Source organism: Lates calcarifer, linkage group LG23 (assembly GCF_001640805.2).
Source record: "Lates calcarifer isolate ASB-BC8 linkage group LG23, TLL_Latcal_v3, whole genome shotgun sequence".
NCBI lineage: Eukaryota > Metazoa > Chordata > Actinopteri > Centropomidae > Lates > Lates calcarifer.
Genome location: NC_066855.1, coordinates 8,014,966 through 8,031,781, shown reverse-complemented (window position 1 = coordinate 8,031,781; position 16,816 = coordinate 8,014,966). Strand labels below are relative to the sequence as shown.

At 41.8% G+C, this 16,816-nt stretch overlaps 1 protein-coding gene across 1 annotated transcript in view; it reads left to right on the top strand.

Annotated features, from left to right (window-relative positions):
- Positions 1–16,816, top strand: part of LOC108886809 (ankyrin repeat and fibronectin type-III domain-containing protein 1) — a 122,773-nt gene that overhangs the window by 13,170 nt on the left and 92,787 nt on the right. Inside the window, exons 3-4 of the mRNA XM_051066380.1 lie at positions 12,049–12,230; positions 16,001–16,234. Coding sequence (XP_050922337.1) covers positions 12,049–12,230; positions 16,001–16,234 — 416 coding nt within the window. The remainder of the gene's footprint in view (positions 1–12,048; positions 12,231–16,000; positions 16,235–16,816) is intronic.

Genomic DNA, 16,816 nt, shown 5'->3' with positions numbered 1-16,816 from the left:
GTATGAGGTTATATGATACTGTTAAACAGTCTGATGATATAGTTGTTTTTAATGTAAACAAATAATAACAGGATACATCTGTGATAAGCTAATATCGACGGATAATATCATAAACATGCAAGCATGCAAAAGTGATGGGATGCCAGATAATGTTTTGGTTGCATAAAGGTAAAACACTTTCTCACCAGCAGCAGTGTCTTGGCAGCATCCGTGTGTTGAATACCAGGAAAGCATCATGTTCTGGTGACTGCACTACAGCACCTCCTGTTCTCTGAAACTCATGTCTGTCGGGTAGAAAGAAACAGCTGGTGATGTGTGACATGTGTAAACAAGGAGGCACGTGGCAGGCTCAGCAACAGGGGTCAGCAACACAAGGGTTTCTGCACAAATAAATAACTAACTTATATAACTTATGATTACTTATTTTGAGTGAATACTTAATTGCTGTGGCAACACCCAGGTGGCCTTAAACCTGAATGAAATGAGCTACCTCACACTGTGTTTTGACAGATGATTTAATAAAAAAGTCATGAATAGTAACTTATTCAATTATAAACCATGATTGAATTGTACATTTGCAATTTAAAGTTGTAGTGACTGTCCAGTAACCTCAGACCTCATCTCTATTTTTAGCTCAGTGGAAACGAGAATTTCCAATACACAACTTTCTCTCATCCAAGTATTGTGTTCCCAAATGGATGTTGCTAAAGTGAGGATGTTTTTGTGTTTGAATAGAAATAGCCCTAGAAAAACAGCAATATATGATTTATTCATCAGCCAAAAACCACTTTAGAGCCAAATGCAGACTAAAGGCAAAACGCATCCCGAGCAGTCAATACCTTGAGCTCAGCTCTTCCTTGCTGTGGTCGTAAATTCCTCTCGGAGGCTCGGTGTTCGCTCCATTGCAGCCGTATCCTTTTTTTTTTTTTTTTTTTTTTTGTCAGGGTTCCTTCTCTTTCACTGTGTCTCCCTCAATCCCTCTGAACTCCGGCTCTCTCTGTCTCTCTGACTCCAACGCTTTCTCTTTCTGCTTCTCTACCTCTCCAGCTATTTAAAACAGACAACCTAATTTAACAGCCAAAGTTTTATTTTCCCCCAGAAATGGTGTGAATACTTTTTTCTACACAAAGATTGCAGCACTGACAAAAAAAATCATAATAAGATTTATGGGAATCTTGAACTCAATGTTATGCACAAACATACCCTGATTTGTTCTATGGAGCATGGACAATGCAGAATACTTTAGTAAGGATCTATGCATATTGATGAAGTGTACATGTTATCATTGCCTTTATTGCAGCTATGAGTAAGATCAACATTGCAAAGAAATCACAATAGTACTTCTTATGTATACATATTTAATATTGCTGAATCTGTTTTGCACATTTGTATGCAGCTATGACTGTAACACTCCAGATTTAAATATCATACTCTAGTCTCAGCAAGGATAAGGAATATAGAGGCTTTAATTATTAATATTAAAGACATTAATATTACACTTATGTTCACCTCATTTGTCTATCTCTGTTTCTTCGGTACACTCTGTCTTTCTCCCCCTGCTCTCTCTATCCAGGGACTTGGACTCAAATATTACACCATGCCTCCTGGGCAGTAGAGTCAGACCACACACTACCTTGCAGATCAATGGGCAGCGGGGGGAAGGGGGTAGTGCAAAATCACGATGGGAGTAGGAGGGAATGAAGAGAATTTTGATTGCAAAGGAGGGGGGGACGGGAGAGGCCGATCAATCAGCTGAACTCTTTAGCACAGGAACCTACTAAGCTTGCACAGCCCACACCTTTCACACAACATTAACTGCAGCGTGGGATCACACAGCACGGCAAACAGAGGCAGAACACACACAAACACACACACACACACAGGCAGATACATACACACTGGCACTAAAGACATTTAGTCTGTAAATTGTTAAAATCTCAATCTGTGCAGCAGTCTTACTGAGACACATTCCTTTACATGCATTGCTTCTGATTTTAATGCAACTTAATGCAAGTACTAGAATATGCTTTGTCTTGGCAATGTAATTATGTCTTGATTACATCTTGATGTTGATTTTTTCTTCCTGTCATCACTGTGTCTGATCATTACTGGAGTGTTGTGTGTCCTCAGTGGTTTGGTCACATGTGTTTCCTCTCCCACTGTGTCCCTTTTGGTTTGAACGAAGTGCGTTTTTTGGTACTTTCCTGTTGAAACTGTCTACACCCCAGCTGCCTTTCACACAAACTGCTGTGCTTTGCGCACTTTACAGCCTCTATTTGTCAGTGTCAGAGACAAATTGAAGCGCCTCAGGAGATATATTTTGCCAATAAGCAATGCCAGATTTTACTACATCTCATCCTCCTCTGAAAGGTGCAGGAGGAACTCTATCTAAGTAAATTTTGCCCATTTTAATTTTATGTGGTATCCCCACCTTTACTTGAGTGTGTGTTGCTCCTATAGCAACCTTTAAATCTCTGCTTTTCATGTATCTCTCCATCACCATTAGTCACCATCTCATTCTTATTATTATTGTGTTTATTTATGATGTATTTGCAGTTTTTACTTTGGATTATTTTGGTTAACACTGGTACTCACTGATATTTTTCTGATGCAGCGCTCTGTTAAAACCTCCTCATTGATCTATTGATCTATCTCCCATGACACCCTCCGATATCCTCACAGACATACATGCTCATTACTTCTTTTACACATTAAAGCTGCAGAAATTCATTGAGTTAGTTTGTCAACTGACAGAAAATTAATCTGTAACTATTCTGATAACTGTTGAATTTTTTATTTATGTCATTTTTCAAGCCCAAATACCAAACATTTGATGGTTTCAGCCTCTCTTATGTAAGATTTTGCTCCTTTTCCTTACATTATAGTACATTGAATATCTTTGGAAATACTGCTTCCAGCAGTGTATATATTCAGTATGGTTTTACCAAGTCTGATTGCAGTTGGTCTGAGTAAGTGGCTTTACTGATTTTGATTAATTCCATGTGAGGTTGATAAAGTGGATGTGAGCTGACCAGCTGTACATGATCACTCCTAATTAGGCAGCCGTGTCTCAGATCCTAAAACAAATACTGGACATGGAAACATTTTCATTAAAGCTTTATTTAGTCTGTTAATATAAAAATGGTATGGTGAAACTGTAGTGGGAGGTTATAGTATCTCTTGAAGTGTGAACTTGCAACTCTGAGTGTACTTATACAGTATACTTACATTTCACTCTTGATCTTTGATGTGTACCATCTCAAGTCAGCATCATGTACTGTTGATGGCAGAGCATTTGGAAATGAGCCTTTGGCTGTTTGAGTGGAGAAAAAGGTAGAGGAGGAGAGGAGAGGGGGAGAGAAAGAGGATGGGAGCTATAGGAAGGGGACGCATGTGGAGGGAGATGGATAAAAGGAAAGAGAAGCAGACAGCTATAGGGGTTGGAGAAATAAATGTAGGACTCATTTGAGGGATTTTGGCAAAAAGAGAGAGAAAGGAGATGAGAAGAAGAGGACACATGGTCACCTATTTTGAAATGGATAAAAAAAAGCACAGTGAAAATGAGAGCGAATAGACAGAGGAATGCTTGTATGTATAGTGTCTGGATATGTGGGAGGAAGACACACACACACACATACACATACACACACACTCACACACTAATGAGCTCTTCAGAAAGAGCCCTCCCTCTATACCTCCTTTCCCTCCTTCCTCATATACTTCCCTTCTATCCTCCCCCCGTCCCCCTGCTGCCCCCATCCTCCCATCATCCTTTTCATTTCGAGTGGATTTCCTTCAGATAAACGCACAGGGCCATGAGGCGGCTGTTCTGCCCAAACCTCTGCTTGTTCTTCATTATTGATGAAATTATCTGTCATCTGTACACACACACACACACAGCCACACACACATGTGATCACACAGACAGACAAGCAGCAGAAAGTTATGATTGCGGAGCAGGTGCACCTCAGGTTGAATGTGTGTAAATATGTGTGTGTGAGCGAGAGCGAGAGAGAGAGAGAGAGAGAGAGGAGGAAGGAAAAGAGATGGAGAACGAGACAGATACATACACACACAGAGCCCAGCCGTTGCCACCTGCTCTCCAGCTTTGATCGAGCGTTGTGTGTGTGTGTGTGCTCACCCAGAGTCGAACGGTTGTGTGAAAGAATTCATGCATGAGAAAGAGAGAGAGAGAGAGAGAGAGTGAGCAACACAGACAATATGTACTAAAAAAACAGAGCGAGACATAGAGAGAGAAGGAGGGGGGTGGGCTTAGGTACGAGCATCATAGCAGCTCATTTTCTCCCACCAGCTCTGCTTTTCTCCTGCACACACAACACTGAGCTACCACCTCCCCCTCTCTCTGTCTCTCATTTTCTCTCTCTCTCTTCTCCTTCTTGTTTGCTCTCCGCTGGGGGGGGCCTGCTCCTGCCGTGTTGATTGGTAGGCAGTTACAAACGATACTATTTTGAGAGAGTCAGTGTATGTGCTCTGTAGCAAACGATCGAAAGAGAAGGGGGAGAGAGAGGCAGAGAAAGGCAGAGCAGGGTTTGGCTCATTCTCCCGCACATTAAGTGCTGTGCACAACAGGATGAGGGGACACCGGGAGACTTGGACCTGCGGCTGATGCCGAGCCGTAACGCAGAATCCAGGTAGAAGCAGAGGAAGGCAAGTCAGGAGGGTTGTCTGCCCAAGGAGATTTTGCAGAACAGAACCAGAAACATCTTTGTACGGACCAAAGGGAAAAGAAGGAAAAAGGAAAGAGAGAGGTAGAGGTGAACAGAGAGAGGAAAGATGGCGAGTTTTGGGAAACTCACAGATTACTTTAACCGCCGTAAGTCTCGAGAGGAGCTGCGGGTGGGCAGGAGCTCGCGGCGCAGTGGCAGTTACTGCTGCACTGTGGCAGAAGCCAGGTAACCTGTGTGTATGTCTGTGTGTGTGTGTGTGTCTCTGTCTGTGCATAGGTATGTCAGACTGTATGACCATGTTTACAAGCTGTGTGAATATGGCATTATTCCTCATTGTGTACCACACTTTTTGTCACAATTAAATGATTTAACAATATTTACTCATCAAATATATTTGACATCAATATAACAAACATTAGAAAAAAATAGTATTGGTCCCTTCAATGAAAGAACACATGGCAATGCAGGCTTAAATAAGTAAAAAAAAAAAGAAAAGTCAATCTGTCTGTGTCCTTATGTGTGTTTTGTGTTACACACTGGACTGTCAGGCATACAGGTGTTTGTATACATAAGTGTGTGCCCACATGCAAACATGTGTCTGAATGCATGTGTGAGCAAGCATGCGCGTTACATAAGTATGGAGGTGTGGTGGATGTGTGCTGTCAGGCATGTTGCTGGCTACTATGGATTCTTCCCACAGTTTGAATACAGAGGCTTTTCTATAGATAGAAATAGAGAGGATGAAGTCGATACGCTGCATATAGAGGAGAGGCAGAGACAGAAAAGAGGGAGAAAGAGCTTTTCTGAGTCAAGTGTTCACACCAGTGCTCATACTGCTTCACGTATATGCTTTCCAGTGGCCAACCCAACTTTCTACTGTTGATTATTGAGTGGGTCCAGCAAGATGTGGTGGGTGTCTTCAAGTGCCTTGCTCAAGGGCAAATTAACAAAAGGTGTTGATGACGGGAGAGTGTTAATCATTCAGTTTTTACATTAAATATGCCTCAGATATAATCTGTCTCCTAAGTCACTGCTGGCAGTACATCATAGATGTCTCCTTGTGATATTTTATCGAAACAAAGGAGCTGGAGCGGTGGAACAATGCTTGATTTTGAAATATTTGTTTATGCCCAGTTGATTTTGCGCAGAGGCTGTTCACACCCTGCAAACTTAATTTGTGTGGCTTTGTTATGTTCTAACAACCTCTTGCTTCGCATCACAGCACTGCAATTAGCATCCTAAATTCAAAAAGAGAATGCAATTTGCTTTTCTGTTCAAAGGACCCCCAGAGAAAAAAAAAAAAACAACAACTTTGAAGCTAAGTTAAGAGTCACCAGTTTTTACTACAAGTAGCAGTGCACATGCTACACCTTCAAAAATCTTTGAGAATCCCATAATTGTTTAAAACGCTTGTGAGCCAGTGTTGAATTATATAACCAGGATGAAAGTAAAATCAATGCTAAACAACTACTGCCACTCTAGACTCTGAAATAATATCCATCAAATCTCATATCATTCCCTCACAGCACAAGTGTTAACGTGGGTGGACATCTGGTGCAAAAATAAGCTCTCAGATTCCCTGCCATTACAAATCCAGCATCTCTCTCATCCCAACAGTCTCTTTGTCTCTGTCTCTCCCACTCACTGTCTCTTTCTCACAAGCCACCCCCTTCTATCTCTTCCCATCTTCCCTTATGACTTTTGATTTTTCTTTCTCTGCCTCTTTTATCGTTCTCTCTTCCTCTTTCCCGCTTCTTTTTCTATCATGCCTGCTCTATCTGCTACTCTGACATCTACCAAGGAGGAGCCAGAGGGGTTTGGGGGGTATAAGAGGTGCGAACAAGTCTGTTTGTAGATGTCGGACCAGCTCAGCTGAGCTCTGTCTCCTTTGTCTCTGACAGAAGAGCGGCAGGAAAAGTCGCCAGTTACCACAGTCCACCTAGAGATTTATGTTTTATTGAGATGCATGCGTGCTTTTATGTGTTAAATACAGAGAAAGAGGGTGGCTACAGCAGGGGTTGCTGTCTGTCAAACCAGGTTCACAGCCTTAGTAATCACATCTCTGACATTCCAGTACTGTGTAGCAAGTACTCATGTCACCTGCCGCCTTCTACTTAGACTAATTAATGACCTTGCCTCTAAATTTAGATTTGCACACTGTACTCTGCTCCTGCAGGCCTTAAAGCCATCATATATCTACCTCTGCCAGATTTCATTTAGGTATTTGTAACTTTTTAATGAGAGTTTGAGTCCATATTAAACTTCACAGTCTTTCTTATGATAAAGCTATAAAATTCCACCATAAATCCATAGTTCAGTTAGTCACTGTATTAATTTTGCTTTCTTTTTTGTTTTGCTGTGAAAGAAACATGATTCTAATCTGGAATTTCCACGGATCAGACCCTCAAATACTGGACTTTGAGTGGGTTTTTTGTGTGTGTGGACGGTAGACACTATCTGTGCTGTCTCTGGGGTGCAACCTTAATGAATAGTGACAAGTCAGTCAGTCCATAATTAATGGTGAGTGATGGTGAATCAGTCTGTAATGAACAAGTTAATGTCCATCATTTTGTGATAAGTCTGCAAGTCCACAATGACTGGCCTTTGCTCCTGCTTGTCGTTTAAGCTGCTCAAAGCACTTTCTTTCAGTCCAGTGACTCTCTGACCAGTGTCTACTGAATGACTGAAAGATAACGACAGAGGTTAATATAGCCATATCCCTTTGCTCTATAAGGTCAGTCCTGCTTCTTACAACCTCCCAAGCATTGCCCAAGTCTTCTCTTCTTAGCACTTAAAGTTAGAAGCTAGGATACAAGTTTTTGAATATCCAGGAATCCCTCAGTCAGGAAAAAGGGGAAAGATAATATAATAGGAGATGCAAGGAAGTGGCAAGAATTAATCTGGAGGAAAGACAAATGGAGTGAAAAGAGAGAGATGAGAACAGAGGTGAATAGAAGAAAAAGAAGCACCTCACCCACAAAACACACGTCCACATTCAGACAGTGAGTGAGAACACATTAATATTGAATAAGACTTTTAATGAATGGCTCAGTACTGAGCTGTAAGTTTGGCTTATGAATGATTAACCATGAGCTATTTAACTGGCTTCAGAAGAACTGAATTCATTAGTTCATCACATTAATAAATGGAACATTCATTAGTGCTGATGTACCAGCAGGATAATGTTTAAAACTGAATGTAGAAAAAGATAAAAAAGATATATAGAACTCATTAGTCTGAATTGTTTCAGTCTGTGTTAAATCTTAAAATGGTTTAATCATAGAGCTGAAATCTTCTCGGGCATGTGTGTAAAAAGGAATGAGCGTGTGAGTGTGTGTGTGTGTTAGAGGTAGATTCAGCACCATGGATAGTTCTCCCTGCAGTCACTACATCCACCAACAGTGCCATTCACCATCATACAGCAGCCATTAAGCTACTGGAAACAGACTGCCATTTAGTCAGGCCTGAATGCTGATGTGACAACTTGTACAACAGTTTGAGTCTTGAGTTTGACGGTAGAAACTCTCCAGGCATGACTCGACTAAACCGTACAGAGACAACTTTTAGTGCCAGGGTCGGGGGGAGAATACTTCAGCAGTGTTTTGCATTGCATAGCCGAGGAGTGTCAGGGGGTTGTGTGTGCTACTTTTAGTTTTAAAATAGGCCACTAAAACAAATTGCTGTAGATCTGATGCTAAAAACCTGCTCTCGTAGAAGTGTATGTATGTGTGTGTGTGTGTGTGTGTGTGTGTGTGTGTGTGTGTGTGTGCCTGCAGTGAGAAAAGAGAGCAGAAGCTTTCGCAAAAGTCCTCTGAGCTCTCCTCATTGTCAATCAAGCACAGAAAGAAATGGCGGGAAAAACAAAACAAAACAACCAGTGCAAGGACGAGTGCTCAAAAGCGAGCACAGGATGTGTTTGTGGTTCATTGGCACGAGGGCTATCTCAGTAAACACTCGATTCTGCTGTAGCATGCATTTCCCCCACAGTTTCACACCATCATCCCTATGATTCTTGTGCTATCTCTCCTTTTCCTAGCCTCAAGTATCCCATTGTCTGTCATTCTCATTTGTAAAAAAAAAAATGCATTCATTCACTGTCATGTTTTATTTTGTCACACATAACACTGTGGCATACTCGTACACTAACAAAGAAAGTGAGTTTGACTGCTGCACCAGAGATAATAAATTTGGCAACAGAAAACATGTCGCTCACTTGATGCTTACAAGTCAGGGCAAGACATTGTTTTTGTGGAAATGTGGACTGCCGCTGGGTGGCAAAAATAAGCGTCTCCTCTCCTCTCCTCTCCTCTCCTCTCCTCTCCTCTCCTCTCCTCTCCCCCTGTTTTTGTAGACAGAGTCGCTTAGCAACAGGTTTGTAGGATGAGTGAGGCCCAAATTGTCAGTGTGGCCTGGGCCGGCTGTTCAGCCCAGTGTGTCATCATCATGATGTGCTGGTGGGAGGCCAACTACTGTGTTTGTGTTTGTGCATGCGATCTGTGTCTGTGTGAGACTATGTGCGTGGTTGTGTGTGTGCACTTGTGTTTACTGGTGGTCCCTGAGTTACTTCATCTTATGCCAACTGTAAGGATTGTGTGTATGCATGTGTGTGCGCGTGCTTCAGGCAAATGCTTTTTCATGCAAGTCGGTATGGATTTCTGAGGAGTGAGAGACCTGCCCGTTTCTATTACCATCAAAGTGTTATGTGTGTGTGTGTGTGTATGTGCCTTGCTTGCCTAGTCACTATCAGCTCTTTCTCTGGTATTCACCAACACAAAAGCATTATTCATCATCAGGCTGTCCCGGGTCCTCCATGTCTCTGCTCTGAATCACATCCAGGGATTCTCTGATCCCAGGTCAAATATTCACAACTCCAACACCCACCTGCTCTATCAGGGGAGTAGTTTACTAGCTGACAGCGGGCAGATGTCAGTACTTTACTTCCCGAGCCTGCGGATGTGCTGAGCTGGAAACTGCTGTCGGTTTACCTTATAGTTCCCCAGTGATAAACAGCCTCGAGCCTGCAAATACATCCTGAGCCAGGCATCCAGGGGAGTTTAAAGAGCACTGAAGTATTTCACTCAAACGCAGGTGCATATAAGGTTCTACTCAAGAGCTTTTGTCTGTAAAATCAAATGTTAAAAAAATGTTAAAAAGAAGCTTCATGCAAGAACTGGAGTAAGCTACTAGAAGGCATTATTCTCTATATAATGAATATACAACTAAATTATGCTTTTGGTAAATGATTCGTTAACAAATTAATTAATGATTCATAATCCGCCATTGAGAAGGATTTAATGGGCTTAATTGATTAGATATGATCCCATGCTTAGATCAAAGGCCACATAATTGTCTGGCTTATCTCAGTTAATATTGATATTTGATGAAATATACTATTGTATGATACATGAATTTGTTTTTTACAGTTGTCCAGTGTTCTGGACAATTTGGCCACACATGAAACATTTCATGAAAATGATGTAATGAAAATAATGTAATGTCTCTAAATGTCAACTTTAAAGGAAGGTGTTTCATGTTTTTCTAACCAGAAGAGTGGAAGGGGAACAGGGGAAAAGTGGTCTCCTGGAAGTCACTGCTCCTATAAAGAAGTAAGCCAGCATGAAACAGCAAGTTGTCACTTTTACATTTAAGTTTTTGTATGGATTAAACACACAAGCCATAAGGTGGTAATTAGTGAGCCTCATAGGTGCTGGTAGGCATAGTTTGTTACCTTTAGACTGAGCCAGATTAGCTGTTCCCCCAGTCCTTCAGTCTTTATGCTAAGATAACTCTCTTGGCTCAGGGAGCCAATATAAAATGTGTATGGTTTATGGAAAATCAATGTGGGTATCAAGGTGAAAAATCATGATGAAGCAAGTAGAAATGTATGGTGTGTGAGAGAGAATAAAAATGTTTGCTGGTGTAACAACACTCACCTTTCACTATATGAAATTGAATTCATATCGTGAATAGACTTCTTATGTAGCAGCATCATCCTCATCCTCATCGTTCCATCTCTGTTTCCAAATCAAAATGAGGCAAATAAATCTTACCTTCATATCAACACAATTTCAGTATAAATCCCCGGCTAAAACCCATCTCACTGAAAATGTCAGGACACATCAGCCTGGGGGGAACTCAGCTGGCATGTCCTCAACTGATTTTCAGCTGGGGATCATGTGCTCTGTACCCAAACTTGTCACGCAAGCGTCTGGAGGTCAGGCGTCTTCCACCTCCGATCTGATTCTGATGTCTGAAATGCTGGCCACGTTTTGCTGAATTTGATCACATCAAGCTGATCAGTGCTGGCGTTGGAGGAGGATTCTTGTCTCGGTTCTATTATACATGACACAGAAAGATTTTAGAAACATCTTTATGTAATTTTAATCACATCTGTTATGTAATGTAATCTTGGCAGTATAGGATCCGAGGGGTAAATGATGAAAAAAATGCTAAAAAACACCCATATGAAAAGCCACTACAAAACAGATAAAAAAGTATGAATAGAATACAATAGCTATTTAGCATGTGCATCACGCAGCATCATTGATATTTGCAGATTGTTTGACTGTGTGTTGTTGTGTCACCAATTTGCTATTAAGCTGATCTTGTGATTGTACCCATTGATTGGGCTCCCGCTGGAGAGCGTGTCGCATCAACTGCCATAAAAGAAAGCAATTTATATTGGTTGTGCTCCAAATAGCCTTCCGCTTGATTATGCTGAGGTGGAAGTAATTTCACTATTGATCAGTACAGCTGCTCTCTTGTTGCCCATTAACAGTAAGCCTTGTGTGTGTACCACAGTGTGTTCAAGTGTGTGTCTTTGTGCACGTGCTGGTATTGTATTGTGCAGAGATAGCTTAACTGGACAGGTATTGTTTTATCACTGAGGTCACTACCGTAAACACTGGGTTCAGTTGTATGAGCCAAAATTTTGGTAGCTCAATAAAATGAATCCAGTTGACATTTCCATGTGAGTGTTAAATAAACTAATAAGATAAGGTGTTCTGTTTGAATTCACCTCAGTGACAAATAAAAAAAGGCTCCTGACATTTAAAAAATATAAATGTGAATGTGGTATTGCTGTTTAAAGGGGCATTCCAGCAATTTAGCATTAGAGTTTGTACCTGTTTGGGGACTCACAAGAGACGGATTAAATGAGTGGCCAGAATCAAAGCTGCGGATGAGAGATAAGTCAAGCTCCAAAAACACTGTAACGCAGTAGGAAGAAAGCCATTCACAGCGAAACCAACGTTCAAAATCTCCCTGGTGACTTAAACCAACAGTAGATTCCAGTTTTGTCCGTGATAATCCCTGGAAACAAAGTGCTCCGTGTAATTGTCTGTTAATTCTATCCAACCAGGTCACTGGAAAGGAAGCTGCAGAGACCACTACTGGCTAAGTCCCGCACCCTCCCTAGCATCCCCCAGTCTCCGACGGTTTCCAGGGTGCACCACTCCGATCTCATCGGTGGGAGTCCCCCTCGCAGGAAGAACCCTCCCACTGCAACCAGCCACCCAAAGGCCTGCACCCTGCCACCCGCAGGTAAATCTGCTGACCAAACAGCCACACTTTTTCCTCTGCTGTCAGAGCCAGACGCCTTCGTAGAATCGACTGGATCTGTGTGTTTCTTTCATCTCCTTTGTTTGTTCATGTATTGCTTTGTTCACATATAATCTCTGACAAATCACTTATCCAGTTTTTCACAAAGCCTAAGTAAATTCTGCCACAGCTTCTCAAATGCACTTCAGTACACAGTTATGGTATTACTGCTCAAAACATTTCTTTTTGTCCTGAAACGGCTGTTATGGCTCTTACTGACTGAGCTTTTGCAGCAGATTCTCAATCCTTCACCAACAATCATATCACAGGATGTCTTAACAATTGCAGTATATCCTGTAAGTGAGCAGATAAAATATATGCCTCGCTCTTACCAGCACTCTTTTACTTACTTGGCTTCTGGGAGACAATCTTATGTTTCTCAGACCTCTTTGCCCATAATGTGTCTGCCTCTTGAACTCTATATTATCGACCCAAATGGTTGGCTATCAGGGAGATGCCTTTTTACGGTGGTAAAAGAGTGTAAAGGCCACTAGAGCATAAACTAAAGTCTTCTTAGATATGTCAACCATGTCCCATTTCCCTTTCCTTTCAAACTACTGCACATGCTTTGCTTCTCTGATATTTCCTTCACCTGGTGAAGAGCATGCACCAGCTAGCTGTCTCAGCAGGAGCGTGTGCAAAAAAGATACAGTACATCCTCTCTCTCTCGCTCTCTGTTCTCTCTCTCTCTCCTTGCTCGCTTTCAAATCAAACACCATTCCCTCACCTGAGAGGGAAGACTGTCATGGAGAATCCTAAAGCTGTAACCTGCTGACAGAGATAGCTTTCATCTTAGCAGCGGTTGAGGTGTTTTTCTGGTGATGAAAACATTTAAACCCTACAGTAGGCCTTAGTATAATACTTTGATTTTTACAGATCCAAAGCAGCTTTTCTGTAAAACCTCTAAGTTCCCAGACATCCAAAAAACACAAGGCATTAAGAGAGAAATCCTTAATGAAGAAAATTAAATAGATATTAAATAATATTAATAAAGGAACACAAATTCTGTCTTAAGTATATGAAACCAATGCTTCAGACTCCAGCTGCCAGCAAGCCAGCAGCCATCACATCAGAGCTCACAGCTGCAGAGTCAGAGCAGGACGTGCCTCAGGTTATACACCCTCATGCCTGCCCCCCTCATTCACATGCGCTGACAGACACGCACAGTGAACGGCGGCTTGTCATTCCTGATTGGTGTCTTTCGACTCGACTTGATCTAAGCTCCTCGCCACTGCCGGGGTGGATGAGAACTGGCACATTTCAAGTGTTGGAATGAGGCAAAATGCTGTGTTATCATCCATATTTGCAATATTTAATGCAAGAGAGGCTCTCCGCACTCCTGTCCTCCTGTGTAGCTCTTGAGAGAAAAAAGTGTGCAAGTCTACAAAGAGAGAAAAGAAACAGCAAACATCAGAGAAAGGGAACTTATTAAAATAAGGAAGAGTAAAACCAAAGTCCCACCAGAATCACAGATTGCAGCACAGGAGGTAGTAACTTTGAAATCAATACAGTCAAGCACAGAATTTTCACAATATGATTAAACAGCATTAAAACACCACTGTAGTGTTCTGAGAGTTCAATCTAACATTTGGCTCTGTACACTTACACAGGCTGAGGGAGTAAGAAGCTGACGTAGCAATATGTTCCTCTTCTTCTGATCCCACCTCTTACCCTTACTTACCCATTTTTCTTGATTGCTTTTCTCTTTTTGGCTGCAGTGGATCTTCTTTTGCTGACTCCTGGTTGCTGTCAGTGCCGGAACAAATCTCAATCAAAGCAGCTTGTGTCCTTTGTTTGAGTTTCTTCCCTCCTTATTGCAAGGCCACAGTGCTAACCACTATGCCACTGTGCAACTTTCTAATTAATTTTGACCTTAGATAAACTATAATTTATCATTTGAAGTGACCTAAAAAGTAAACCCTCCATACATCAAAGAGTATGTTTTCTAAATCGTGTGTGCTAAAACTACAAGCACAAATATAAAGCACTTAATAGGATTCCTAGGATGAAACATTCTTCATCCAGTCACCTGTAGTGAATAAAGGCGAGAACAGGAAACATTAGAGAAGAATTAAACCACTCTGTACAAGACACTTTCTCTTTCAAAAAGCATTGAGTCAACCCCAGCCCTCACCGCTCTAATCCAATCAGTCTTTACTGTTACTACATCTAATGATCCTGGACCAAACAGCATTGTCTTTGATTGGGTTATTCTGCCCAAGTGCTTCCATTTTATGTCCTGACATAACCTATCTGAGCCTGATTGTCTGTCTCTGTCTCTGTCTGTTTTCCCTTGCCCTACCGCTGCTCTGTTGCAAATATCAAATTGAGAGAGACTTCAGTCTCACGTGGCCCCTTGTTGCTTAGCAACCACTGTCATCGCCCATGATGCTGGCTTCGCTCTCTCTCTCTCTCTGTCTAACCCTCTCTCCATCTTTATCTCCCCAGTAGCGCTGAGACAACTTTTTCAGAAGAGAGAAAAGAAAAAAATTCAAGTTGTTTAATAACCCAGCTACACTTCATTCACGCATTTAAGCAACATCCCGTATTAGTATACTTCAGAGCTCGCACAGGGAGTTGGTCCCCTAGTTATTATGTTGCAGTGTTATTTGGCTTGGCTTCGAATGTAGATGCATTTTGGCTGCTGCTCAGACACTGGAACTGATACCATAATATTTCACACTCTGAATAGATCATTCATATGTTCCCACAAAAGCAGCCACTGCCAAAAGACATGCTGTTGAAATCTTTTAATAAAGGGTGTCATTACTAGGCAATTCTTGATACTTCAGATTTGTTGGGTGAGGCTCTAAAATCTTTTGCTGGCTTTAGACCTTGTCTGAAACTAAGAGGAGAACATCTTTTTCTATTTGATGCTCTATGTTCACTCCAAACTATAAAAAAATAATGACAGAAATTGATTTACAGATACTTTAGTACAAGTACTTACACTATACAACAACTACATCTAAGTCTGTAGTGTTTTTATGTTGTCAATACTTTGTTTACATCATTGTGTCTGTATTTTACGCTCTAAAAATGTACTGATTGAGCCTTTAACTTGGCCTTTTCTTACTGTGAATGACTTGACTTGATGGACAGAGTTACTGTAGCTTAGCCAGCATGCATCCGATTCTGTAAGTAACTGAAAGACGAGAGTATGTTTTATGAGCGCTGTTAGCCAGGCGTCGGACGCTGACAGGACGTCTGACGAGCCTCAAACACAGAGTGATGGAAGTCGGCTGTGATTAGCACAGCGGAGCTACGTTCTGACAGCGCACATCCATCTCTGTTGTGCGACTGTGAAGGCACAGCCATCATGTCAGAGCTGAAGGAAAAAAAAAAAAGTCAGTGTCGCTGTAAATTTGTTCCTTCCTCTTCATTTTACATGAACCATCATTTCTATCCTGGGTACTGAATCATAATCAAGTTGTTAAGGAGGATGGCTGAGAATAATGTTTGAGTCTAAAGTATTTCACCTTAAAAGGGAGCTTAATTACATTCAGGAAGTATTTTATGGAAGCAATCAGGAGATGACAGTCGACAATTTGTGGAGTGAGTTTGCAGTAATTGCTTTGTAGAAACAAATATTCATCATCTATTCAAACTGTCTTGCTCTTATATGTCTCCTTCTGTCTTTTACTTTCCTTTTTCTGTCCTAGCTTGTGCACCCTATCCAATCATTTGTCCTTTTTGTTCCCCTAATCTTCAAGGAGAACTGTGGCGTTTGGAGGATGACATGGAGGGCGAAGATGAGCACGGCGGGTGCACTGAAGGCCCGCCCCCGCTCCCAGTCGCCCTTTTCCCACTTCCGGGCTCGAGCAGCCTACCTCCGCAAGAGCGTCTCAGCAGATGACCACCTGGACATGGGCCTGGACTACGGCTCGGGGACGGCGGTTGAGGGCAAACCAACCCGTGGCAGTAAGGGCAAGCTGAAGAGAAAGTTTGTAAGTTGGATCCCTTGTTTCCTCGTTTTTCAATGAAGTATGAGGGTCTAAAAGAAATCAGTCGTGCATGGCGGAATTCTGCATTATCACACAATTCAGACGTTCTGGTAGAACAGCAGGTTTGCTGTTTACTGTTGTTTTCACACATCCCAGAGCCAAATGAGTGAAACAAATGACTGATACATGCTCACACATAGACACACATTACCACACAAGTGCACAATGGCTTTGGCTTAGACAGAAGGGTTGGGTGGAATGAAGTTGATCCCTCAGAGTTTGGCCCCTTTGTAAAACATGGCTTAAGTTTTCTCGCTCACTGTGAGAATGTGCCGTCATGCAGACTTCCAGGCCGATGAAGACTTCCATGTGTCTGTCCCTCTATCTCTCACAAACTCTCTCACCTCCCTTTATCTTTAAGATGTTTTTAACTATTTGGATTGGCCTTCACCTGCTCCACAACAGCTCAGTTCCTATTATCTGATCTTGTGACGTTACCATATAAAACTCACTTTTCATCCTGATGTAGAATCCTTAAAGGGATAGCTCTGATTTTGCTTTGACAACCTGTCAGACAAGAATTAA